The 26,415-nt window shown below is 46.2% G+C and overlaps 1 protein-coding gene across 1 annotated transcript in view; it reads left to right on the top strand.

The window, feature by feature from the left end:
- Positions 1-13,938: 13,938 nt before the first annotated feature.
- LOC142579325 (uncharacterized) overlaps positions 13,939-26,415 on the top strand; it is a 40,432-nt gene continuing 27,955 nt past the window's right edge. The window contains exon 1 of the mRNA XM_075689394.1: positions 13,939-14,276. Coding sequence (XP_075545509.1) covers positions 13,948-14,276 — 329 coding nt within the window. The 5' untranslated portion in view covers positions 13,939-13,947. The remainder of the gene's footprint in view (positions 14,277-26,415) is intronic.

Raw genomic sequence — 26,415 nt, forward strand, 5'->3', positions numbered from 1 at the left:
ACTCTAAGAAATGTTTGTTTGTTTAAGGTAACTTGTCTGTGGTTAGTACTTGTGATTTGAAGCAGGCTTTGCAGCGTATACATTTTTATGTACCAATTACACCGTGAGCCATGGTCGGACTGGGTCTGTCACAATCCTAAATACGTTGTAAATATATAATCCCGCACGCTGCAGGGGATGTTGTGAACTGTTGGTAGAGCGCAGACTCTACAACACGAAAATTAAACATCTCGCTTAGCACCGTAAGCTACAACCGTGTCTTATCCTCTTTAGAAATGTATGAGTACTTCCCTGGATTTTCAACAAAGCTGCATTATCCGACGGTATACCTATTGACCGACGTGGAAATAACAAAAAGCTGATCTCTGCATAATGAGTCTTGCAAACCTGCAGTTATTCAAGGAGACTCATATAAAATTACGTATTTTCAAACGTCCTGCCTCTGTGTGATGTACGCCTGTTAACACATCCGAACTTATTCATTCGAAGTTGTCCTTTATGAAGACATCATAAAAAAATCTAACTTACTCCAGTTACATATTTTCAAGTCACTTTCCAGGCCCTCATGAACTTCTACAATATTACAAAATGGTGCAGGCCCTTCCAGAAGCAGTGAAGCTTTCGGACCATTGGTGTTCACCAATGGCCCGAAAGCAATGTGTGTTACAGCATACAGCAACAATACAATGAAAGCATCACCAAGCGTAGTCGAAACAAGAAATAAAGAGCTGTACCAATAGAACATAAAGAGTGTCTTAAACAAAATGGCAGACTGGTTCACAAATGAAAAAAAAAAGGAAATGGAAAACATTTCGTCGTTCGTCACATACTGCGACATGAGCATATGTTCACTCAAGGTTTCAAACGAAATGTTTAATGAATGAATGAATTAATTAATTAATGACGCAGTCCACTGCGCCACATATTAGGCAGGTAAAAGTGCAACAAACAAGAAGCTTATAACAAAAACCAATACAACTGCGCAAAAGAACGTGACTACAAATTTTGTGATACGTTTTAATCCCAGTCGCATATCTAGAGAGCTTCTTTAAGTTAAACCGTCAGAGCAGTCATTGGAGGTCAACGTTGTGCTGCGACGACCGCACATGGTAAGCAACTAACTTTAGCACGGCATCGCCCAGTGCCAGCGAACGGTCAACAAGATCCGGTGCTTTTCGCAAGCATTCATTACATACGCTTGTGTCAACATCGCCGATATTGTTTATCGTTTGTGCAGTCGCTTTGCTCGGCGAACGCTATTTGCGTCCTTCTAGATGGTCTCAACCACGGCCCGTTTTCGCGGGCCAATAGGTAACCCTGTTTTATGACCCTAGTTGCGCGTAAAGCGTGCACGGCATCCTCGGAGTTGCCGTACTGGGATTTGCTCAGAGTAAGTGCTCTGCGAACACATTTGGCACCTTAATTACGATGGTATATTCTTATTCATAAGAAGTTTTTGTTGTTGGCCAGCGCATCCCCTGTCATTTATTTTGACAAAATATTTCTTTCGTGAGGAAACATAAGTTTTCGAATACAGAACAATGACGGCTTTGATCACGTCAGGTGATGCCGCAAATCATAGAAAACATACTCATCTACTGCGCATTTCCTAACGCTGGTAACCCATCCGAGCCCATACTAACACAAAGCTTTTACGCAAGAATTGTTCGTAAGAACAAATTCCAGCCAATCCTGATAAGGGACATCATCAGCGAAGGCGACTGGCCAATCGAAAAGTGCACTTACGAACGAAAAGCTTTGTGAATTCGGCCCCTTGTCTCAGCAGAGAGCAAAACAAAGATGTGAACATTGCAGTGTATGAGAGATGCGACTGTTGTACAGCAGCGTAAGTGCGTTTTCGCAACAGAAACGCACCATCATTCGCGTATCCTGATCCAGACTTTGATGTACCCGGCATTTCCATGTCGTGATCTGGCAGACTTCAGTGAACTGCCTGGCATTTCAGAGTGGGCATGGTAAAAGCGGACGAACCGAGCTCCATGCTTTACGTTATGTAGAGACGCTGCTCTTATTGATCCTCTTATTACGACGCGCACTGCTGCGTGTGGTCCATTGTCTCGACAGCACAATGCTATTTGTTGCTCGTACGACGAGTGGCCTTTGAATCAAAACATTTCCGCGGTATTCACTATGCACTGGTTCATTCATGAGATCCGTTTCTCATTTCCTGGAGCATTCCCTATTATCTGGTTCGTTATGTCGCAATCGGCCGGCGCACGGGACAAAAAACTAAGAAAGAAAAAGACAGCTTTGCGAATGTGGGACCCAAGTTTTGCCTGATGAGGCAAAATAGGGTTCAACTTGCAGCAACAACACAAGATCTCTGCGGAGATGATTCAGCAAAAAAAGAAAATGATGTTTTTACAAAGTACATAAAAATGGCAAGCGGTAGTATATAGAAAACGCTGACGCACAAACAGAAAGATTTTAAAAAATATTTAAAATTACATTCTGGAGTTTCACACGCCACGACCCCAATATGATTATGAGCCACGCCGTAGTGGGAGACCCCGAGCTAATTTCGAACACCTCCGGTTTTTTAACGTGCACTCAGTGCACGGTGCACGAGCGTTTTTTTTTTTTCACCCCCATCGAATCCGCGACTTCAAGCTTAGCAGCGCAATGCCATGGCCAGTAAGCTAGCTCGGAGGATGCACACGCAAATAAATAAAGCTCTACACGTTTCAAAAGCCTCACTTCAAGAAAGGCACTAACGAAATGTTTCGTTCGCCGTTTGATGGTGACCTGTTAAACACAATACAAAGGCCATATAATTGTGATATTAATGTCATAATTACCGGCATTGGTAACACTAAGGTTCATTAGCCTTGAAGAAGCATTCACCATGAAGGAGTGAGATTTGGATCATTGCACTTTTTAATTGTCCTTTGCGTGGTGTACATTTGTTGAAGCTTGCAGGTAAGAAGCTGGGTTAACCATGTTATAGTAAAAAAAACATAGAAAGCGACGTGAACTTGCGTAAGCGTTGCAACCAGTGCCACAGCGCTTCTATATTTATCGGTGTTGCTAAACATCCTTCGAATCTGGGTTCGCGAACGCCTTCGCCCCTGTAGCCCCTGTCGTAACGTGGCCGCAGTCACCAGGAGGCGAAAGTAGTCCGCTCGCCTTAGTTGCACTTCCATTTTGAAGAAAGCTCACCCAAACAGGTGCGCAAAGCATTAATCGGGACCCGTCTTTGTTCGAACCACGGCACTTCTACTCTTGGAGCAGCGCTGCAGCGCTCCTCTCAAGGTCTGTCGGTTCGCATGCGCTGACCCGGCTCTTTTGCGTAGGAAAAAGGAAGGAAGCCCAATTGCCTCTAAGCATGCAACGCACCTTCAAGGCCGAGTGGTCTGGGCTCGCTCCCTCGTTTTTACGCTAATCGTTCACCGAATGCTCGTAGTGAGCGCGCCGCGACTCCAAGCGACCCTCCACGTACCTGCCACGTGCGTGCGCTTTGTCGTTACGCATTCTAAGGAGAGCAGATAAAGGGTGGGCTGTGCCTGCATATACGCGCTTCGGTCAAACCAGAACTGGGTCGGTGTCTCGACCTCATCGTCATTTTTTAAGCATTTTTTGTTAGTCCTGCACCTCTGTAAGGTCAACATAGTTTCGTTGGCCTACGTATGCACTAAAACGTGCTTCAACGTCATTACGCTGTACTGTTTGTTACGTCTGAGTAACTTAAGCAAGTGCACATAAGCTAGCGCTATCTGGGTCATTACAATGACAGAATTATGGAGAACGTAGTTTTATGCGGAGCTGGTATAAATGTTGGAAAGTTGTTCGGTAGATGGGTACTTCAGCTTATGGCACAGATATCAGGCTTAACGTGTGCATGTGTGTGCGCGCGCGGGCATTCCTGCCGCGTCAGCAAAGCTGAATAAGAGGTCTGGTGAAGCAGATATTATCGGAAGCCTGGTAGCCGAAATAGGCAAATATCGCATGCGTACGCACATCGAAACCGACGAGATATCCGCATGCGTTGCACCAATGGTGATGGTTTACATCTTGTTCTCGATAATTCACTGAATGTTTGATTAAAATTAGCTGTGATTGTCGAATCGTTACTCAAGCATATAGGCTATACGCATCAAATATTGCGGTTGTCATAAGTGACAACAGACTGCAATACTTGGTGGCCGCGTTTTTAGATGGGTTCGATGATATCTCACATGAACATTTATTTTTTGTTCATTCTCAGTGAAAGTGGCCTGACTGATTAACATTACGCTTATCGTGGTGTCTCATGGGGTTGGGCTTAGAATACCCCTCTTTTCAACTTCGCCCTGTAGGGCTAATACTACACATGCCCTGCAACCCTCATGTCACTCACATCAAGAGAAAGCTGATTTACATTGGGCAGTTTTGTTAAGTTTGTCACTCAGAAAAGATAGAGATCGTCAGTCCCTACTATGCACAACACTTTCTTTAGTGTTTCTCTACTACAATCCCGTGGTGATGCCGAACCTATCCGAGAATGATCTCTGCGGGCGACAAAGCGTGGAAGCCCTAGCACTCCGACTTTGTGTCGGCCTTTCTCGACGTGTTTCTACAGCCGCAACAATTGTGATTGCCTAAGACGCGGTACCTACACCACATAGACATTGAAGCACTCATAATTCACATGTGCCACCTGTGCTGCGCCCAATCTCACCACGTAACCTCTGTGACAACGCGAAGACAAGGCTCTGTGTTTTAAGGCATTGTGGCTGCTGCCCGTGCATGCCTATACCAGGCTCCATGCCCGTGGATAGACCACCGACTGTCTTCTGGTGCCTCAGGCACTTCGCCGCAAGTTTTGATGATCCTAGAATTCGAAAGAAGGCCGGCTATCCACAAGTAGCTCCGAAACAAGTAACTTTACAGCAGTTATATTAGGCCCATTGTGACTGCGTGTATGTATTTCAGATGGTTCGGTTATACCGCAAATAGCTCGTCCGATGCTTGGTCATCCTATTAAAAGGGCGACCACGTGAAAATTCACCTATACCACGACATCAATCGCATTGGCACTTGCTGCTCTCAGGGGCACTGTTGTATACTACATCCATCATCAGTCCCCTTACCCGTGGGCCATATTTTGTAATTTCCAGGTGGTCCTACAAACTCTGCAGTCAAGCGCACGTCATGGCGTTCATGAACGGATGTTATCCATAATTGTAGAATCTCACCACCGCGCTGTCAATATGTATGTAATGCACACAGAATCAAGTTTCAGTGGTTACCGGTGCATTGAGGCATTCGGCAGCGAAACAGCCGAGGAAGCAGCGCGTTCCGGCCACAAGGTTCAGCCTGTGCCTGTGTCGTTGTCAAGGCTTATTGCAGCGCCGGCTGGTTCACCTACTTGCATTTGGCAGCAGAACTCATAGTTGGGCGAGTTGCTGAGTATTCATAGTGAAATTTGTAGCGCGCACGATAGACAGAGATGCAAAGAAGTTGGACAGACGAGCACTTGGACACAACTGTTTATTTTTGGAAAGAGACAGAACATAACATTGCCGGCTATCTGCACTGAGCGTGTGCAAAACTAGTCATAAATGTTTATACAAACAGATTACAAAGGTTCAAGCAGTATTCAAGAATACAAAGTATTTATCAGTAGAGCAACCGATGATTGACTGACGTATTTTTCAGCACACCTTCTAATATGGAACGCTTCTGCAATTTCACGTGTTTATTTTTATCTGAAAACAAAATATCAGTATCAGAAAATACCGGTTTACAATGACATAAGTTACAATTGTCAGACAGATGAAAATGATTTTCTTTTCCGAGAGCATGTTGATGTTGTTTTAGACGAGTGTCTACGTACCGACCGGTTTGTCCTATGTACTACATGTTGCCACATGTTAATGGAATTTGCTACAGAGGACTTATTCTGCATTTCGTGATTTTTTATTATTCTTTAAAACCGCAGCTGCATTTTCTTTTTCTAATATCAAACTTTTTTGAAGCAGCTTCACACAGTTTTTGTACCTTGTTTTGTATATTGTTGTGCCTTGTTATACCTTGTTGTACTCTTTTTTGTACCTTGAGCGCTGAAAACCACTTCAACGCCATAGCGGATGGCAACAGTCCTTAGCCCATGTGTAAAATAATGAACGTAAGGTACAACCGCAAGGCGCTTTCTCTCCGTGCTATGCCTGTTTCTTGAATCGTTTGTTTCTGCACCTTTTACTATCTTATTACCTTCTCTGCCGCTCTGCCCATAATGTGTTCCGGTAATCCCGCTGAAGCTAGCCTAGTTACCTACTGAGTAGAGCTTGTCAAGAAGGCACCTCCTGCAGAAGGAAGAGTGGTACGTCTTGGGGAAAATTTTATTCCGGAAGCAGACAACAAGATTCTGCAGCTTGGGCCAAAGTTGGCACTGGAGCCAGCGCTGTGTCCACCTGCGAATCTGGCAGCATCGAGAGGCGTCTCCCGACTAAAGCGTGGCAGTTTGGGCGAGTTGGTATGTCATAACTGTTTAAGGCTAGTAGCGCAGCTCAGGACGAGCAAAAAAGGAAAGAGGTAGGGGTAATCAAAGGGAGCGGAAAACAGGGTGAGCGCTAACTTCCAACTTTCGCTAACTTTCTGTTGGAAGTTAGCGCTCACCCTGTTTTCCGCTCCCTTTGATTACCCCTACCTCTTTCCTTGTTTGCTCGTCCTGAGCTGCGCTACTAGCCTTAAACAGTCTCCCGACTAGTTGCTGAGGAAGAACGTGCAAGGTGTGTTTCTGAATGTGTTGCCGCTATCGCGAAGGCAAACACTACATGTGCAAATCCCAATCGGCTCAACCTAGTAGCAGGGGACTTGGCTCCTAGAGGGTTGCGTGTTCTTGTGGCCGATAAAGAACGACGTCTTGTTGTCCTACCTGATGGCATGTTTGGTCAAACAGTCTGTGAAGCTGCTGATGAGAATTGCAAGAAAATAGATGTTAAGCACGCTAAAGAAAAAGAGCGCGCTAGTGATTTACTTCTTTTCCTCAATTTAGAAAGTCTATGTGCCTGTGTCAGGAAGACGAAGGGCCTACATCTTGAAGTGTTTTTTTTTTTTCATGCAAGACCCACAAACCTGGAGAGCCATTCAGAGTCATTGTCGCTGAAAGAAACACGTGGCAGCAGCAGGTAGTAGCATCTTTTATCGAAAGAGAGCTTTCCACTTTAAGAATCTCAGACCCGTCAGCAATCAAATTCTGAGGTGGTTGTTCAATATCTGAGGGAAGACAAAACAAAGGGATGTGGCGCCTTCGGCTTTGGCGCACAAGATTTATTTCACTCGATTCCGCACACACAGTTGTTGAGAAGTGTAAAAGATTTGTATTTGCGAATGTAATGATGAAGTTTAATTTAGAAATGATAGTTGAATACCTGTGAAACGTTTTATGGAATTACCATTCTTTTATCTTAGTTATATATTTGTCGGTAGGAATGACGCAATATATTTGCAAAAATCTGGTATATGCATAGGTTCAAAGATAGCGCCTATGCTAAGCGACATTTTCTTAGCTCGTGTGGACCGAAACATTCATAGTGCACTAAAAAGTTTGGCAAAATTTTTCCGAGTTATTGATGACTATTTTGGTTATTTTTGATGGGGCTGAACAAGGCCGCATAGTGGTAAGTGTACCGCAAGTGTTTCGGGAAGGTAGCCTAGGCCTCAAGTTTGCACATGAGATAGCTAAAGAAGACGAACTACAGTTTTTAGACTTGTATTCGCGATTGCTTCCCGACCCCACATGCTGGATGTACAACCCTAGATCGGAAAAGCCTACATTACAATACAAATCAGGGCATTAAAAGATTGTAAAAAGCGGAATAGCAGTGTCGAGCCTTCGGGTGGATTTGGCAAAATCTTGTTGCCACCAAATGAAAGAAAGCTTCGCTCAGAAGCGTGTGTTCGTGTGTGTGTGTTCGTGTGTGTGTGAGCGCTCGTGTGTCCCCCCTTCACTGTCTCCTTGTCAATTGTGCGCGCAAAAATATTTTACTATGAAAGCTTCGCTCAGCAGGTAACACAGCTAGCTTCAGTGGGATTCCCGGAACATATTATTGGCAGAGCGGCAGAGAAAGTAATTGAGATATTAAAGAGTGCAAAAACAAAAGATTCAAGGAACAGGCAGAGCACGAAGAGAAAACGCCTTGCGGTTTTATCTTATGTTCATTATTTTTCACGTGTGCTAAAGAATGTTGCCCGCCGGTTTGGCGTTGAAGTGGCTTTCAGCGCTCGTAACAAGGGGAAAAAACTGTGCCAAGCTGTTTTAAAAACGTTTTACATTAGAAAAAGAAAATGCAGCTGTGGTTTTGAAGTAGATCAAAAATTCACACTATACAGAATAGGTGTTGTGTACCGGATTACGTTAACATGTGACAACATGGACGTAGGACAGACAATCCGGTCGGTGCATAAACACTCGTCTAAAAGAATATCAACATTCTCTCGGAAAGCAAAATTATTCGCACCTGTCTGACCATTGTAACCTATGTCATTGTGAGCCGGTATTTCCTGACACTGACATTTTCTTTTCGGATAAAAATAAACTAACATGTGAAATTACAGAAAGCTTCCATATTAGAAGGTACGCTGAAGAATGCATCAGTCAACCATCGGTTGCTATCACTGACAAATAATTTGCATTCTTGAATACTGCTTGAACCTTTGTAATCTGTTTATATGAAAATTGATGGTTAGTTTTGCCCATTCCCAGTGCAGATAACTGGTGCTTTTATGTTCTGTCTCTTTCCAAAAAATAAACAGTTGTGAGTAAGCGCTCGTGTGCCCACCTTCTCTGCGTCCTTTTCTATTGTGTGTGCTACAAATTTCACCATGACGACTTGCATTCATTCACACTGAGAGAGAAAGAAACAAGTACACTGGACGTGCGCTACATGCAAGCTCACGCCCACCACACCGCATTGACCGTTCGCCTACCTGCGCGTCGCAATGCGTTATAATATTGAACATCAGCGGAATGTGCCAACGCGCCAATGTACTTGTTTAACCCTTCAGAAATAAATTAGTTAGTCATAATGTATCATTTATTTATTTATTTATTTATTTATTTATTTATTTATTTATTTATTTATTCATTTATTTATTACACATACTTTCAACGCCCATAGGCACTGCAGAAAGGAGGGGTAGCAAAAAAAATTTGGAGACAATAACGAAATAAAATCTTATGCGATAGCGTGGTAGACTGCTGTTTTGAATGAAGATATGAAGATGCGTCTGGGATGTGAACGATGGAAACTGGAAGGTAGTTCCAGTTGACACATGTGCGGAGTAAGAAAGAATTATGGCACCTTTTCGTTGGCAGGCTGGCACGCCAACTTTATATCTGTGGTCAGAAGGGGCTGAAACGCAGAAAGGTGGGGTATACAGTTCCTTCATCCCATGGTTGTAGCAATGAACTTGATGGTATAGGTAGAGGCGAGCATATTTGCGGCGTAATGAAAAATCTGGTCGATTCTTGGTCTTTTTCATTAAAGCTACTCCGGAATGGCGGCAATAGTAAGAGTAAAACGGTTTTGTACTGTGTCGCTAGTGGCTGGGCGCCGCTTTTACCAACGCTAACTGTTTTTGTATCGACATAAAGCACAGCGGCTCGTGCAACTTTCCAATTGCGACGAGACCACTGTACATATACTCATCTATTATCCTCCTTTTCATGATGACGCACAGGCTTTGTGTGCTTCTTTAAGCCAACTATTGACTGTATGCGCAACCAATGCACGTTGTTGTATTTCAATGTGCCCGCAGAACCAGCGCGATGCAGCAGCTTAACATCCTTCGTTGAAGCTATGGCCTTCAATGTACGCCGTGGCTTAATCTCCGTCCTTCGAATGAATCGGTGAATTCCTCGATTAATCTAAATATCATCGAAAACAAAAACGTAAAAGCGCGTCATTAGCGTACTGAGAACAGCCGCTTCCGCTGACAGCGTCGTCGTCGCATACGCCCGCCCCGCGCGAAACGCCCAGCTTTTCGTATTTTGCTTCCACTGAATTCATTGCCGCTTCCCCAGCGCCCCTCTCGCCCTCTCACTCCTTCCCGTCGGTGTGATCACACTAATGGGCTCAACCAAAGCGCGCTTCGTAGGTGGGGAGAATAGCGAGTAACAAGGTAGAAAAGAAAAAGAAGAGTAAAGCAGAACCCAGTAGCCGAGAAAGTAAAGGAGAGGGTGCAGAAGAACTGAAGGGGGAGGAAACGCGGTAGTCCCAGGTAGTCGACGCGGGTTCAGCGACCTCTGACCCAAATTTCCTCTCGGTTTTACCTTTCTCGCCGGCTGCTACATTATATCAGTAGCGCTCGTTGTTTCGCTCGAATCTTATTTTGTTTATCACTTATATGCGCGGTGACCAAAGCGTAGCCACCCTCTCATGCTTTCCGCGATGGTAGTGGAGGTGGCGGCTGCGGCGGCGGCGGTAGTCTTGGGGGGAATGCGTTGGGCTGGGAGAGCAAGGGAAGAGGGAAGCTTCCCTATGAGCGCGAGCCTATAGCCCGTCGCAGTGTCACGGTCTGCTGCCTGGCGGGCTCATGATGAATCTCGTCGCGTCTTCCGCCAAACGTGAATGCGCGGCCAGCTCCCCGGTCCGCCTTTCCTCCCTCTTTCCAGTATAGTGGCCTGTGGCAAGTTAGGCAGATGAACACAACCATGCATTAGTGAAGTCGAGCGTGGTAGATATACTTGCTTGCGCAGGCCCGAACATGGTAAGCTCAGTAGGTCGTATCCCCTACGGCCTGGAAACAACAGCGTGACACGCTTTGCAACGGTTGACTACGAAACGCGACGACCAAGGCAAAGACTGCTATGGTCACTCGAATTGTAATGACATGCAGTTGAGATGTAACGTAAACTACTGATGCAGTTCGATTGATGAACTTCCTTGGCACACACGGCAGGAAATACATGGGTCGTCAACTGATGCATGATTATTTTATTAGTTTTGCTGATTTTGCGCCCCAGGTTTTTACATTTGTGCTTTTGTTGATGAATTAGTTACATGCCTTGCATCGCTTGCTGATATCCAAAGTGAGGCAGAGAAAGTAGGAACAATCTCTCTTCATGAAACCGCAGTGAAAAAGGGCTTGGAATTCCATTGGTAGTCTGTAGAATCGGTACGTCGAAATCCAATGTTACCTTTATCGGATCATTTCCGTAATTGTATAACTTTTTAAGATCTTCAGATGCCTCTTCGTTCATGTTCAACGTCAAAGGTAGCTAAGGTTGTCATTTTTTTAAAACTTATAATGCTTCATTTGTCAAAACAATAACAAGAAGAAAAAAAATTGAATTAAGAATTTCAAGCCCCTTCCAGATAAAGAAAGGGTCAAGCAGAATATGGTAAACAAATGTCTGGCTGTTCCTAAAATAGAAAGGGGCTTGTTAGCCGATCGATCTATGCTTCAAAAAAAAAAACAATACGTGTGGGTTAGAGAGAGAGAAAAAGAAAGAGAGCACTTTATCTAAAGATAGAGAAGTTCTCCGGGACAAGAATATTCGCCTACATGCTACTTAACAAGGCACTCAAGTATCAGATTGACCAATCCCGACACTATCTATGCATGCACGCGATATTTGCGTATTTCAGCTGTCAGGCGTCTGATCATAGTTGTATTTTATCGAACCAAAACTAACTCATCTTTATTTGCTCTTTTGAACAATCAACAACGTGCAACAATGTGCCTATACTTCTCGTGGATATCGATAACTCTGCACCTGAGAGATAAGAAAGAGTTGCATCCCTTGCTTTCTCTTATTTTCTCTCTCGCTCAAATGATCCACGCCAAGGCTAGTTGTTCTGAAAGGCAGGCGTGCAAACACGGACGTAACAAGGAACGAAAAAGACAATACAAGCGTCACCTGGATTTCTGTTGTCTTTCCAGTAATATGAGTACCTGTCAACTTGCTCAGCTTTTAGTCGCTCTAAAACATGTGTTCTTCAATGCATTGTACTCGTACTAATACTAACGACCTGCCAACAAATGCCTTTTTTTTCAGGTAATATTTTCTGGTTGTTTTACTTGATTAGCGAAATGAATTTGCAAGAATTATTGAACCAGGGGGTTCGTGCACCTTTGTTGAGTACCAGAGTTTCGACAAGCGCACTTCTTTTCATCATAACTACCAAAGGCCTTTCACTTTAAAGGTACCGGCGTGTTCCCCCATTCTTTTTCTAGACTATATACGAGCTGTCTACTCGAAACACTCAAACCCGACGAAGATGTTGCTACAGCTGGTCTCACATAGTTACTGTACGTGTCTCTATTTTCACTCCAGCACTTGATGAGCAGTGCATATTTCTGCACATGAAGTGCACATATAAAAGTTCTTTTTTCATTATCTCTCCGCCCAGCTACATATGGTGCACCAAGAACTTTATAATAAAGATATGCAAACAACTGCAACAGAAAAACTGCGTGTACAAAAATTTTTTCTATCACTCAGCTCCGATCCGGAGACTCAACTGAAGACCGTCCAACTGGCCGAAATCGCCGCTAGGGTCCAAGGACTCCTGGCCGTCGTCTAGGCGGGAAGACTTAAAGCCTTCCCTACATCTGTTGGACAAATAAAGTTTTACAATCCAAATCTATCACTTTGTGTTTCCTTTGGGGTATGAAGTAACAATAACTGACGTTTTTCCTTTTTACCTGATACATCACTTTCTTGTCCGCTGCTTTCCATAAAGGTTTAAACGTGCCGGTGATGTTGCACGACCACCCTATCTGGACGACGACTTATACGAGGACAACAGTAAAAATGCTTTACGGCTCATTTATGACCCCAAATGAGAAGAAAGAGGAAGCGAATCTACGTTAGCTTTCACGTAGACATTAATATTGAGAAAGAACCAGTTAATCCATTTGTCTGCACTTCTCTCTCTCTCTCTCTCTCTCTCTCTCTCTCTCTCTCCCCCTCTGCTAAAGAAGCTCAGTGAAGCTCATACATAAGGAGACATTCATTCCTAGAATGCATAACTGGGACGGGTAACCCAGTAACCAATCCTGCACAGCGGCCCGCCAACTTTCTCGGAAAACAACTGGCTGCATAAGCCTTGGATGGGAAAAACCGCAGCAGCGCGCGACCACTTTACGCGCGCTCCAGAGCGTCCAAGCGTCGCAGTTTCGCTCTTCGCGCAGCAAAACTAAGTTCACAAGCCGCGGTCGGAGTCCTGAGAGTGAAAGGGCTGAGAGAGGGAAAGAAAGAGCAAAGAGAACGAGAGGGAAGAAAAAGAGCATTGGAAGGTGGAAAGGTGAGCGCTCCGCGCCACCGACTTCGTTTTCGCCTCAGCCACGGTTGCCTTTCTCCCTTTCGTACCACTTCCCTCGCTTTTCTCTCGCCCAGGACGCTCTACGAACGGTGTAGCCGCCGCACCTCCGTTCCCTAGGAGACCACGGGGCCAGCGCCGTGGAACGGCGAAGCAAAGGGTTTCCAAGCCAGTGCAGCGCCTGTCAGTGTCGAAGTTCGCTCTAGGTGCGAGTCGGTAAGCGCTTGATCGCCGCGTGCGTGGTGGTGCCGTGTTGGCAGAAAGGCTCGCTGCAGACGGGACGCCGGAAATTGACGCATGCACGACTGCTCTTATATGGAAAGCATGTTACGGCAACGAGATCGCTGCTGTTCGCAGCCTTAAGCGTTCGCTGCTCGATGTCAAAGTTTCTCGGGGCGGCTGGTGGGGGTCGCGGCCCGCCCGGCATTCTAATGTGTCAGTAATGAAACGTGCACGTCGAAGACTTGCGCAATACCATCAACAACGGCGACCGTGACTCGTCAACGCCGAGCGCCGATCACGTACCCTTGTCTGGATCGCACGTCAATGTGTTGCAACCACCGCCCCTGCGTTGAATAAGAATACCCCCATTCGATGCGTTAGTCTCAACAGCAGGCAAAAGAACAAAAGTAACGGTGATCGGCGTGAAGACAGGTTGCACTGGGCGCGCTGTCAGATGGCAGCGACGAGCAGCGATGAGGACAGCAACAACCACCGGATTCCGCGGATCGCGCTGGCTGAGATGCCAGACTCGCGCTGGGTGTACATGTTTCTCAATGGTGACGAACACTTCGAGCCGCTCAGGACGTTGGTGAACCAGAGGCACTACCGCAGCCTCGAGTCGCTGCTCGAGAAACTCACTGAACGGATACGGCCCAGCTTCGGCGCCATCCGAAGCATCTACACGCCTCGCCAGGGACACCGGGTCTCGTCCATCGACGACTTGCACGCTAACGAGCGCTACGTGGCCGCTGGATACGAGAAGTTCCGACACTTGCCACACGGGTGAGTGCAGCACTGGGAGCGCACTGCCGCTTCAGGAAACGTAACGCACGAGTTTCATCTTGACGTTTTCCCTTCTTTTCTTATTTTTTCTTGGTGGAAAGCAGTAGTATGTGAGCGGATAGTGACAGAACCTAGGGGGTAAGCCGGATAGTCTCAGCAGGGGAATTTAGCGCTGATGGTGAATCGGAGACTTCCTGCAGATGCGTTCTAGCGGGAGGAATTATTCGCTGTACGTAGCACGCTATAAAAAGAACCCATATTTCTCAATATAATAGTTACTCTTTAGTGCGACGATAGCCCTTAGGTAGATCCATTCTGAACGAGCAAGGAAGCCTTAAGTTCAAATTCAAGCCTGCCTCTTTCTGTGCCCCCTACGTTTTGTTTAGTCAATAAAAAGTAGGTAGCATACAGGTGACGTTTGAACATGCATTAAATTCGTATGCGGAAGTGGTGGTGGTGGTTGTGGGAAGGTGGGGAGAGGAAGATTAGGTTATATACTGTTACTGTCGCTATAAGATACATGGCCTCGTATTATCTATTGTTATAGTATTTACAATCCTAGGCTTTTTAGCATGCCGCTTGGTCGCTAACAAGAGACAAAGAGCGAGTGTCTTAAATCAAGTGTAGAAAATAATTAAATTCTAGGTTCTTACGAGTCAAAACCCCAATATGATTATGGGGCACGATTTCGTAATTCATTTTTGCCACCTGCAACATTTAACGTGCACCTAAATCCATGTACACGGCCGTTTTTGAGCGCTGCGGCCAGAGTCGCACCACGCGACGTCGAGCTCAACAGCGCAACGCCATAGCCACAAGACTACTGCAGCAGGTTCAAAACAACTTTCTGAAGAATGAAGTTATGCCTAATGAACGAGACAAGTATCATGTCCAACAGGAAAATGTGGTGTGGTGAACTGTGGCCTGCTCAGAACTTATTTCTCAGCGCTGTCTACAGTTACCCCCAACCCCCTCCTCCTCCCAATTTCGCTCACCACCCCTGCTGCTACCGCGCTGCATAGCACCGGAGACAAAATTTTGACGCTATGGGACATGGCAGATGTTGGGCCACACCGACTACAGATTTCTTTGCCTGATCTCATTGCCGTCTCACAAAAGCACTCTTAATGATTAATAAAGTTCTTGACACAAAAAAAAACATAGTGGGCAAGTTCGTGAGGCCAGGTGTGAATAATAAGACATGCTTTGTTTGTTCGATTGACAAAATGATTGACTTCCACGTGTAAGCCTACAGTAACACTATGACAGGGGCACTGCGGCTTTCGCATCCAAAAAATTCAGGGTTCAGTTTTCATTTCATGGCAGCAAGGTTATACCGGCAGATAATTCAGTTCCTTCGCACTTCAAACCTTTGTTCTTAACTGTACGTGATTGTTGAGCTTTCCTGGACCCGTGCACATCTGTAACAAAACTGAAAGCAGGCAGTGATCATTATTCGCTACAGGAATCGCTCGACGCGAGATCATGCTGTCTGGACACCATTGCTTTTATTCGACTCGAGGAAGCCTCCAAATGTCACTAGTGCATGCTAACATATGCATTGGTGGTGTGCAGCGGAAGTCTGACATCGGTATTCTATCTCCTCGAAAATAAGTAGTTTCTTCTTCACTTTTTTACAGCAGCCGCAGTGTTTCATGAGTACCTTTGCGAGTACGAGTACGTTCAAACTAAGGTTTACGAGCCAGCATACAGTATATTGACACAGCCACAATGAAGGTGAACGGAGACATATTTTTTGCATTTGCAGCGCATTACGGCCTCATGTAATAATTGTTCTACGAAACATGTTACCTCATTTGCAAATGGTCAATGCAAATTAATTGGTTATGTCACCCCTCCTGTTAGCATGTAAAAAGGAAAGAAAGAATAGAAAGGCCTGTGCACTTCTGCCGCTGCACTGAGACGTTTCGAGGGTGTATATTGTCGTCTCTGCAGGTGGCCATCGTACTCAAATCAAGGACACGGAAGCTCACTTGTTCTAACCGCATTTCTGGAACCCTTAATACTGCTAGCGCTATTTCATATATGAAGCGTTCTAAAGATAAAGCGTTCTAAAGCGCATAAAGTTTCACACTTCCCAATGCGCCATAAAAACTTCGACTTCGGTGAAATTTTAGGTAGTCGACAATCGACACTGCATTACCTGGTGTATCAGACTTACAGAAATGTGGATTGCCGAGTTAGGTTTGCAGTTGCATGTGTTGTGGACTGCAGTCTTTAGACAATGAATGAATGACAGAGTAGATCTGTTGAAACTTCGGAAGACGCTACAAATAATTATCGAGTAAATTTGATCGCGCTTGTCGGGCTAAACATAAGTGCGACTATTTCGGTCAAACATATTCCTGTGGTGAGATCCTCTAAAGCTGACGGGAAACTTGAAAAGCCACAGCTTTGTTTTCCTTAATGGCCGAGGAATTTCGTACGGTTCTTAAGTCTTTGAATGCGCACAGGACGAAGCATCATATTGTCTCACGGTGTTGATTGGTTGACTGTTGTCACCATGACGCACAAAAACAGCAAATGTAGGTTACGCTGTCGCCTTTCATTACGAATGCATTACGGGCCACCAGTTACCAGAAGGTTCTCTGCTTCTTTCTTCCATCCTCTTCTTGCACTTGTTGTTTTCGCTAATTCTTTTCTCCTACAACAATATTCACGCGGAATATTGTCCCTGAAAGCAGTATTTTCCCAGGTCACTTTAATCGCTAAGCAATGTCAGTTCTCGCCTGTTTGATTATGCAAGCGAGCCAAACGAATGCGCCTGATTGGAGATGGCGAACGTCGCTTAAGACAAGTACTCCAAGGCATGAGGGCAGACGCTCCCTTTTGATACTTACCACGTGTTTTTCTGCATCGACCAGTGTGTATCGACCTGAGCAGGGAACCACCTGAAAGCTGTCAAGGGCGACATATTTCTTTCTTGGGTGTATATAGGGAACCTTGCATTGATATTTTTGTGTGTTTTGTCTTTTATGCCGCCTGTCATGCACCGGTGCGCCTTCACACGGCGGTCGGCCCAAAATCATCGACAAATGGCCACGCGGACGCCAGGAGTCGGCCTTGCTTTTCTAGCCCACCTGCCGAGATCGATGCAGTGCAACAGCCTTTTTGCCCTTCTCTTTATTTTTGTGGATGGGCTGCGTCTTGTGCTTTATTGTCCAGCGCCTGTTAGTGCGGACGAGTTGGAGCAAACGAAGAAAGAGTTCTTTGAAAAGCAAGATTTCGGCGAATGGCGCATGCCCGAGCAACGAGATCCGACTCATGAACGCCGTCAGATATAGCAGACTTCTACGATACAGTATGCCTATAATATGCAATAGTGCGTATACCTTGCTTTGTGATGTTCTAGTGATGCTTAAATATCTGAGAGATAAACTACATTCCAAATACATGCAGCACACAAACATTAAACTTAAACAACTGATTAAGGGGTGACCTTACGGTCACTGACGCGTAGGGCGCACGTAAAGCATTGCTCACCAAGAGTGTTTATTCGTCAGCAAGCATTGGGCTACGCATACTAGTGCGAACCCATACGCGTGAACGAGAACGACATACATTCAGAACGACTGCCCCGGGCTAATTCAAGCAATTCGGGCCCATAAATGCTATCACGTTTATAGACAGCGGGGAAATTTCATTTCTGTGTAAGACCTGCTCATTTATGTCGCCTTCCATGCTAGTGAAGTTAGCATGTTGGCGCTACATTATGTCCTGGAGGTCAATATGGTTGAAGGCATTTCTACTGCTCCATTTCTTAAAAGCGCGCTTTTGGGACCGAATTCGCGAACCTTGTTCGTAAGTACTATTTCCCATTGGTCGGTCACCTTTGCTAACGATGTGTCCAGCGTCAGGATTAGGTGGAATTCGCTCTGACGAACAATTCTAGTTTAAGAGCTTATTGTCAGTACGGGCCCTCTTTACCGACGAAAAGCAAAACATGTATTCATTGTATCAATGCTTACCAAGTTTAATTATCATATCATGCATAACAAAATGAGTGTTACGATAATGCTACGTAAAAGCTAATAATTTCAAGCATCATCACATACATAAGGCGTGTTGCGATCACTAGCGATTGTTTCTTACGAAAATTGTAATTATACTTCAGATATAGAAAAAATATTGCAGAAGTAGCGGGGAGTCCCATGGTTAGCTCCTTGACACTTCGTTGAAGTGATCGGAGTGTTTGAAGGTGGATGTGCTCTTTCTGGGGGACCTCCTCTCTCCAGTACATGCTGTCGGGTCCTTGCATGTGTGCTTCACTTAACAGTTACAAGAGACATATATATATATATATATATATATATATATATATATATATATATATATATATATATATATATATATATATGTGAGGTGCGAAAGGCAGGGACGTTAACCGGAAGATAGACATCCAGCTTGCTACCCTCCACTGGGGAAGGGGTAAGGGGAGACAGAACGACAAAGAAAAAATGCCCACACATATAATGATGAATGTAGTGTCTTGTGGCGCAAGGGTGAAATGTGTCCAAAAAGTACCACACATACATAAAACGAGAGGGACATGAAAAAATAAAAAATAAATGGGCAAGCTCGCGTTCGGTCGCGCGAGGTTTGAAACAGCGAAGCTGGTCGATTAGGGACTATTCTGGCTACTGGTAGGTTGTAACTTGGCTGCTGCTAAGGTTGTAACTTGGCTACTGCTAGATTGAAACTTGGCTTCAAGTAGTTTTAACCAATTATTAGCCACTATGATTGACCAGTTCGCACGACCGAGTGCAAGCTTGCCCGTTTATTGAGCGACGTAGACTCATCAACGTGGATGACGGAAGCCTTTTATTCAGCCAACCCAGAAGGGTCTAGAGGAAGTCGTCATCACACCCCGCTTCGTCTTGCCAGCCACGCAACACCGGAAACTCTGTGGACGTTTGTCACCTGTCGCCGTATGCCATATTGACCAAGGACATGCGTTAGTCGTCGAATGTTCATGAAAGGTTTTCGAGGGGTTAATATTCGTTCCTCCACCTCGCTCAAAAACAGTAGTCCCGCTGGCCTTGGGTGGATACTTGAAGCCGTTTGTCACACTGAACTGCGGCACCTTCCCGCGTAAGACTATTTCTGGACAATTCCTATAGAACCACATCTCGTCGTGGTCGCAGCATGCACATGCCTTGTGCACGTTTCTTGACAGACCGAACCGTGTCGAGGGTCGATAGGTTCGAGTCAAACACAGTCGATCGTACACTCGGCAGGAATGTCAAAACACCGACGAGATGAACTCGTGTTAAGCCGAGCAGTGGCACCCTCAGTAGAAGCGTGAGCTCAGCGTCGCTCGTACTCGGCCTCCCGCACTGCAAGGCCTTGGCGTAATCGTCGATGCTTCGCAGCAATCCTGGCTCTCTCTCATTCTGCTTCTCCGCGTTGTCGCCACCTCTTGGCTTCGGCCTCTCGGGCCAAGTAGGTCGGGTCGGACCGTCATTGCCGTTATTTCTCCCGCATTGCAGCAAGTCTAGCTTCGCGGTGCGCAACCTCTCCTTCGGCAGTACGACCTTTCCTAGGCCGCCCCATAGAGTTAACTGACAGAGCGCTGCCGAGCACGCGCTTTCATATGAAGCTCAAGCGCATTCCTAACCGTTATCACCGAGCATGCGCAAATCTCAGTGCGGCGGTGAAACCGGCTACGCGAAGTGTCTCCGTCGGTGGGCGTCGGTGGAGTTTTGTCATACGCGGTCCATTTTACGCCGAGCAAGAACAGCTTCGCTGTTAAAAAAGGTCACCGACGATAACGACACCCCCTGAGGTTAGATTTGAGCGTAGCTAGTTACGTGTTTTCATTCCGCGATATATTGGCTGGCTTGGACAATCCGTCTCCTGCGGCGCGTTGCAAACGAAGCGAAGTCTGGTGCCATTGCCTCGCTAATCTGGATATCACGAGAGGCAGCGCATAGGTGAGGCGCGGGCGCGATTCATAGCAGCCGCCACAGACAGATTTCCACTTATGCAGTGCTTTGTCTCCATACATGGTGTAGGTGGCGTCATCGGTGAACAAATGACGCGCGCTACTCTGCAGCCATCTCGTAGACATCGTCACCGCAGAGCCCGTCTCGCACGGCACTGCGCTTTTCTTCTCACGCTTTCGCCATACCCTACTCCTCGGCTTTCCGTCGCATAGTGCCGCTGTCCCCTCCTCCCCCGCTTTCCTCCTCACGCTTTCCTCGCTTACTTCGTTCGAAAGAAGCAGGATTGTTTCTCGACATAAGCATCAGAGTGTCAGAGAGATCATCGAGGCGGTCAAGATTGATCGTGCAGGAGAATAGTGTATAAGCATGCCATCACTTACATTGACCAAAAAAGAGCTAAGTTTTTGAAATGGTTGGTGATTAGGCGCTTACTGATATCGCTTTGTGCCACTCATGCTGAATGTTGTCGGTTTCCTTTCTCCCCTCCCCTTCTTTTTCTTTTCGTGCTGGCGTTTCGTATGTATACATATGCATAACATCGACAGTAGAATAAACATTTGGAAATCATAGCTTTTTTCACCCGGTCGCTTGGCTATCGCCGTCTCTTATCCCCCCTGTGCTCCGCGTTCGCTCTTTCATCCTTTGCTACGCTTGTTCGCTCGATTACGAGGGACGCCGACGCCGATGCATGAACGGGCGCCTATCAGGCGCGCTCTAAAAACACACACAAAGGAACGCAGGAGCCTCATAGTCGTTCCAATAGGTCGCTTGCGCGGAGGAACTTCAGTAGCACCTTCGTCGCCTTCTGGTGTGTTAACCACCGCATCAGCCGGCACTCCAAGATCGTCAGCTCAGAAAGCGGCCGGTCGTCGAGGCGCGCCAACTCCGTCACGAGCGACTGTCTCTGGAAGCTGTACCGAGGACAATAACAGAGGATATATGTTCGATTGTTTCCTCGCTATACCGCAACTATCACAGGCAGCACAGACATCTATTCCCATGCAGCAAGCAAATGCATTGGTAAATATATTCCAAGCCACAGTTGGCAGAGAATAGTTGTCTCGATGCGAATAGTTGTCCAGATGAAATGTGTAGATTTAGGGATGTGTCCAGGCTGTGCAGTTGAGTGTGCCGGAAAACTGGCGTGTTCCATGTGGAACATGTGGCATCACGTGCAAGTATGCCAAGCTTTGTTGCTGCATCGGTCCTGGATAGCAGGATGGGTTCCTTCGCGGCATCTCTGTGAGCCTTCCTAGCAGCTTATTCGGCATGTTCATTGCCCACAATGCCGCAGTGGCCTGGCAGTCACTGAAAAGTGATGTCATGTTCCTTTCTCTGCTAGTTTGTGATATAACTGCCTTGCTTCCAGCATACGTTGATCTTGTGGCCCATAACGTAAAGCGGATAGCAGAGATTGCAGAGCTTCTTTGGAATCGGTAAATATGCTCACCTTCGTGGTAGATGATCATGAATCATGCGAAGTGGGCTGCGAAGTGCGGCAAGCCACGCAGCAGTCGACGTTTTCCGGTGAAAGGTATTAGACTGAATGGTCACGGCTTTTGCGATGAAGATCACAGCTCCTGTAGATCCACCCACAGTTGTGGAGCTATCACTGTAAATCTCAAGATGGTCTTTGTATGTTTCATGAAGCCTGAGTAGAGATAGCTGCTTGAGAGCTGGCGACAAGAATCCTCCTCTTAATTCGAATTCCTGGTACCAAGAGTTGAACTTGTGGGCAAGACAAACATGGAGGAGGTGCCAGCATCTTCTCGGCTGGCATATAATCTCTAGGGAGGCAGTCACGGTACGCCGATATCTCCTGGCAAAAGGAGGCACTGGGCCCGTCCTTTGTTGGCGCGGCCGGGAGGTGGAAAGGGTCGCTGGCAATGTGCCTGATGTGGGCTCTGAGCACTTAACTATGGTATGAGTCGTGACTGGGTAAGCTAGAGCTATCCCAATTACATCTGATGTCGATATGTAGCGCGGCAATCCAAGGCAAACCCTGAGTGCCTGCGCCTGAGGTCGCTCGATTGTGCATTGTTACTTCAGCAGGCATTTCTCAGTACAGGTCAGCTGCATCTAAGATGCCCGAAAAACAGCATCCTGTAGAGCAGCAACATCGTGAGTGCTACCGTACCTCACGTTTTCGCTCCAAACGAACGGGTAGGCCACATGGGGACTTCAGCTGAAGTCTCGATAAATGATCACTTTTAAGAATCAGTGCGTCCTGGCGTAGCAGAGGTTTTGCCCATTTATAAATATGGCATAGGACGTCATTAGCTTCCGCGTGAACGGGACCATTGCACATTTTTTTAGGTGAAATCTGGATGCCTTTGCTAGGACCCGCCGATATTGAAGTCGCGGGTTTTTGAAGCCACGCGCGCACCTTAGGACATGTTACATCTGACGTCCGCATGCAGATGTCCTCGGCGTACATTGATACCTGGACAGAACTTGGTATGCATTCCACGAGACCGACAAGAGCAAGGTTGAATAGTGTGGGTCTCAAGACGCCACCTCGGTGAACGCCAGGGTGTGTTTAGTGTTGAGATCGGACCGTCATCGGTCTGGACAAAAAATTATACAGAAACTGCCCTGAAGTTGTCTAAGTATGCGTAAGCATATCCATAAATTTCAGTTGGCAAGCCCGCAAACTTGAAGTAGGCCCACCACAAAATTTAGGTTGGCCCACCCACAAATTTCAAGTTGGCCCACCCCTAAATTTCAAGTAGGCCCATCCCCTAATTTTGGGTTGACTAAGCCCAAAATTTAAGTTGGCCCACAACCAACTTTTAAATTGGCTCACCTCCAAATTTCAAGTTGGTCCACCCGCAAATGTCAAGTTGGCCAACGCCCACTCTAGGCTTCCCTATGCATTTTCTATGGAGCCCTATTTATTCTATGGATATGCATAAATCTGATTATAAGGATATTATCTCTGATCACTTTTTTTAATGTACGTTATAATTTATAGAGCTACCAATTATCTATATTGACACTACTATAAGGATTAAATCTCTTAACTTCGCAAATTATGCATTTCTCTGCAGATAATACGGCATTACAACTTTTGCGCGACAGACAGACCTTGCTGGCGTATTCGCCAAAGAATGCGTACGCATTAAAAAGACCTCATGTGTGAGTACTTGCGGGTCCACCGGTACACTCGGCCAAGGAAGATAACCAAATCAAGAGCATCAAGTACAGCGCCATGGGCAACATTGTAATAAACTTCTTTCACGTCAGATCCATAGCCACAGATAACCGTTTGCACCTACTTTGATGTTCAACGTTAGGGATCAGATCGATAACATTATCAATGGAGCAGCAGTGACGTCAAAAACCTGTCCTAGCGTTTGAATAAACTTATTAGTGGTTCAGGTATCACTCCGATCTAGCAATGGCCATGCGTTCCATCACTTTCCCTACGGAACTAGCCAGCGTGATTGGGCGGTATGACGTGAGCTCTAATGGTGACTTGCCAGGTTTGAAGAGTTCTACCAGCGGGTTTTTATTCCATTCCAGAGGAACGTTTACATCCCACTAAGATTCATTGAATATATCTAGTAACGCATTTCGTGCTCGCTCACCTATGTGTCTGAAAATGCATTACGATATGCCGTCTGCACGAGGCGGAGACGACCAATTGCATAAAGCAACAGCCGTATCGAGCTCCTCGGTGACAGCTTTATATGTGAATCCAGTGAATACATCATGATGCTATTCATACCAAAGAAGCCTGTGTACGCTGATTGACCTGCAATCTCCCTGCAGAAATATTCCGCTACCGGAAGATTGGAGATCAATCAACATACACAGGCTTCTCTCCGCTGCCTCTTCGCTTTCACGAATAGACGCTGTGGCTGGGCTGCGATTGATGTCCTATGAATTTACTTTGCCCCTGCCGGACTCGAACGTTTTCACCATGTGTCGTTTGCGTTCATTGTCTCCGGACATACGGATGCACCTATCACCTGGGTTACCCCGACGTGAACAGACCATGCTGTACCGTCTGTGGCTAGGCGTTGTATTTACAAACTCAGGTGCTTTCCTTACTGGAATGGCCAACAGCCCCACGTGCGACACATGCAACAGTGATGAGACGCTCACACATATCTGTGTCTGCCCGCGATATAGTGCCCAGAGACAAGTGATGTGCAGAATACTGGACCAGTTGAACAATCGTCCACTATCAGAACTCAAAGCTTTAGGTCAGTGCTCCAAAGAACATCCGCGCTGAAGGCCTTACTCGAGTTATTAAGGTTCCCTCGGTCTGTGGGGCTTCATGATAGACTTTAAGAACGCCGCCGCCTACCACTCTATAGCGCACGCGGTTTCTTCGTGCTCGTCTCTCTTTCTCTCAATCTCCTCCTTCCACTATATTGCTCTTTTCACCCCTCTTAACCCTTCCCCCCGGGCAGGGTAGCCAACTGGAACTACCTCTGGTTAACTTCCTTGCCTTTCTATGTATTCTCTCTCTCTTCCGCTTACTCGATCACCTCTCGACGCTAGGAAAGCGCCACGGCTTTGTACGGCACGCATTGGTCGGGAAATACACGTAGGCCTCGCACGGTTCCATATATATGACAAATAGGTTTTCGGGGGTCTAGGGCTTCATAAAAATTTCGCCCTACATTGAGACTCCAGTTTGTAAATTCGGCGCTGGGTCTTCTTTAGCGTGCGTCTGACTATTCTTAGACCATAGCTGCACTTTGCGCGTCGATACCTTTGCTCGACACGCCGATGAATCGCACGGAATCGCTCTAACTCCACGCAGGATTCCGTGAACATTGAAGAGTATGTCAGGGTGCACATCGCATTCTGCGTTTCATCCTTGATCGCTTGCTGAAGGCCAAAAGTTTGACCTTTGCGACAAGCATTTTCTATGCTTGTTTTGAGTGTAGACTAACCAATTTGCAGGATTGTGTTTGGTGAATAAGAGCTGGTAAAACCTTTAAGTTTGAAGTAACTGAGGATATGGTCGTTCTCATGAGACTCAATATATAAAAACCACTTAACACGAGTAGCGAAGCGACGTCACAGAAACGCCAAATTTAAGTAGCTGCTGTAAGATGAGCCTCCTATAAAGGTAGGGTTCCTATCTGTAAGCAGGGATAGTCCGTGATCAAAAAGAAATGAAGCCAGTTGCGGCCCGTTGCGGTAATTTTGGAGCGTCCCCAAATGGGATGGTGGGCGTTAATGTCTCCTATGGTATTATATATGGATCAGAGATTATTGTCACGATGTCTTCTAGTCTCTTGCTATAAAACTGCTTTGAGGGAGATAAGTAGGTACTCACCAGCGTAAAGGCCAGCTTTTTCTTCTTAACATTTTCGCAAACATACTGGTTCTCATTATGAAGCGCCACGCGCTGAACGACGTAGGTAAGCTAGCGACGAATAAACACAAAGACGTTGCCACTTTCGCTACAGGATGAGGACATGATTCATGTGCAGCCAGATAGCCGGATTGGGTTTGAAAATTCAGATTCACAGATAACGATGATTGCGATACGGTTAGGGTGTACAGACTGACAAAAAACAGGCAACCGAGATCTAAGTCCTCTGGCATTCCACTGGATGATCGGTGCCTCTGTAACCTCTTCGCGTAACGATTGGTGACTGTCAACCATGTGTCTACTCGAGGGCTGCTAGGACTGTGCTTAGCGCGTCCAGCACTTGCAGGCCACTTCGAGCGGTTGGAGTTACCATACTTGTCAGTAGTTCTTCGATGACGTTCACTAGGGACGGCTGCATCGGTATAATCTGTCGGTCAACCTTTGGTGCTCCATCAACCGAAGCATGCGTAGAAGTAGACATCAGGCGGGAAGGCTCGTTGGTAGGCTGTGAGCACGGAAGTGCAGGCGAGTCACCTGCGGCGTTAGACTTCTTCGTCTCATTCCTCTGGAAGCTTGTGGGCTTACTTGCGCTCGAAGGTGTTGAGCAGCACTCCGTTTTCTACGCTTGCGTTGACGATTACGCCGGCGTCGTAGTTTCAGCAGCTAGTCTGTGGGATGAGCTGTCTCTAACCATTCGTTTGAAACTGAAGATTAGATTTCTCTCGTGATTTGCGGGCAGTGTTTGGATGAGGCAACATGGAAGCCATCACTTTAGATTTGTTGCGCAGAAAGCGTCCGCAGTGTGCGACTTAGCACAGTGAGGACAAATCGTACT

The sequence above is a fragment of the Dermacentor variabilis genome, chromosome 4 (assembly GCF_050947875.1).
Source record: "Dermacentor variabilis isolate Ectoservices chromosome 4, ASM5094787v1, whole genome shotgun sequence".
In the NCBI taxonomy this organism is placed as follows: domain Eukaryota; kingdom Metazoa; phylum Arthropoda; class Arachnida; order Ixodida; family Ixodidae; genus Dermacentor; species Dermacentor variabilis.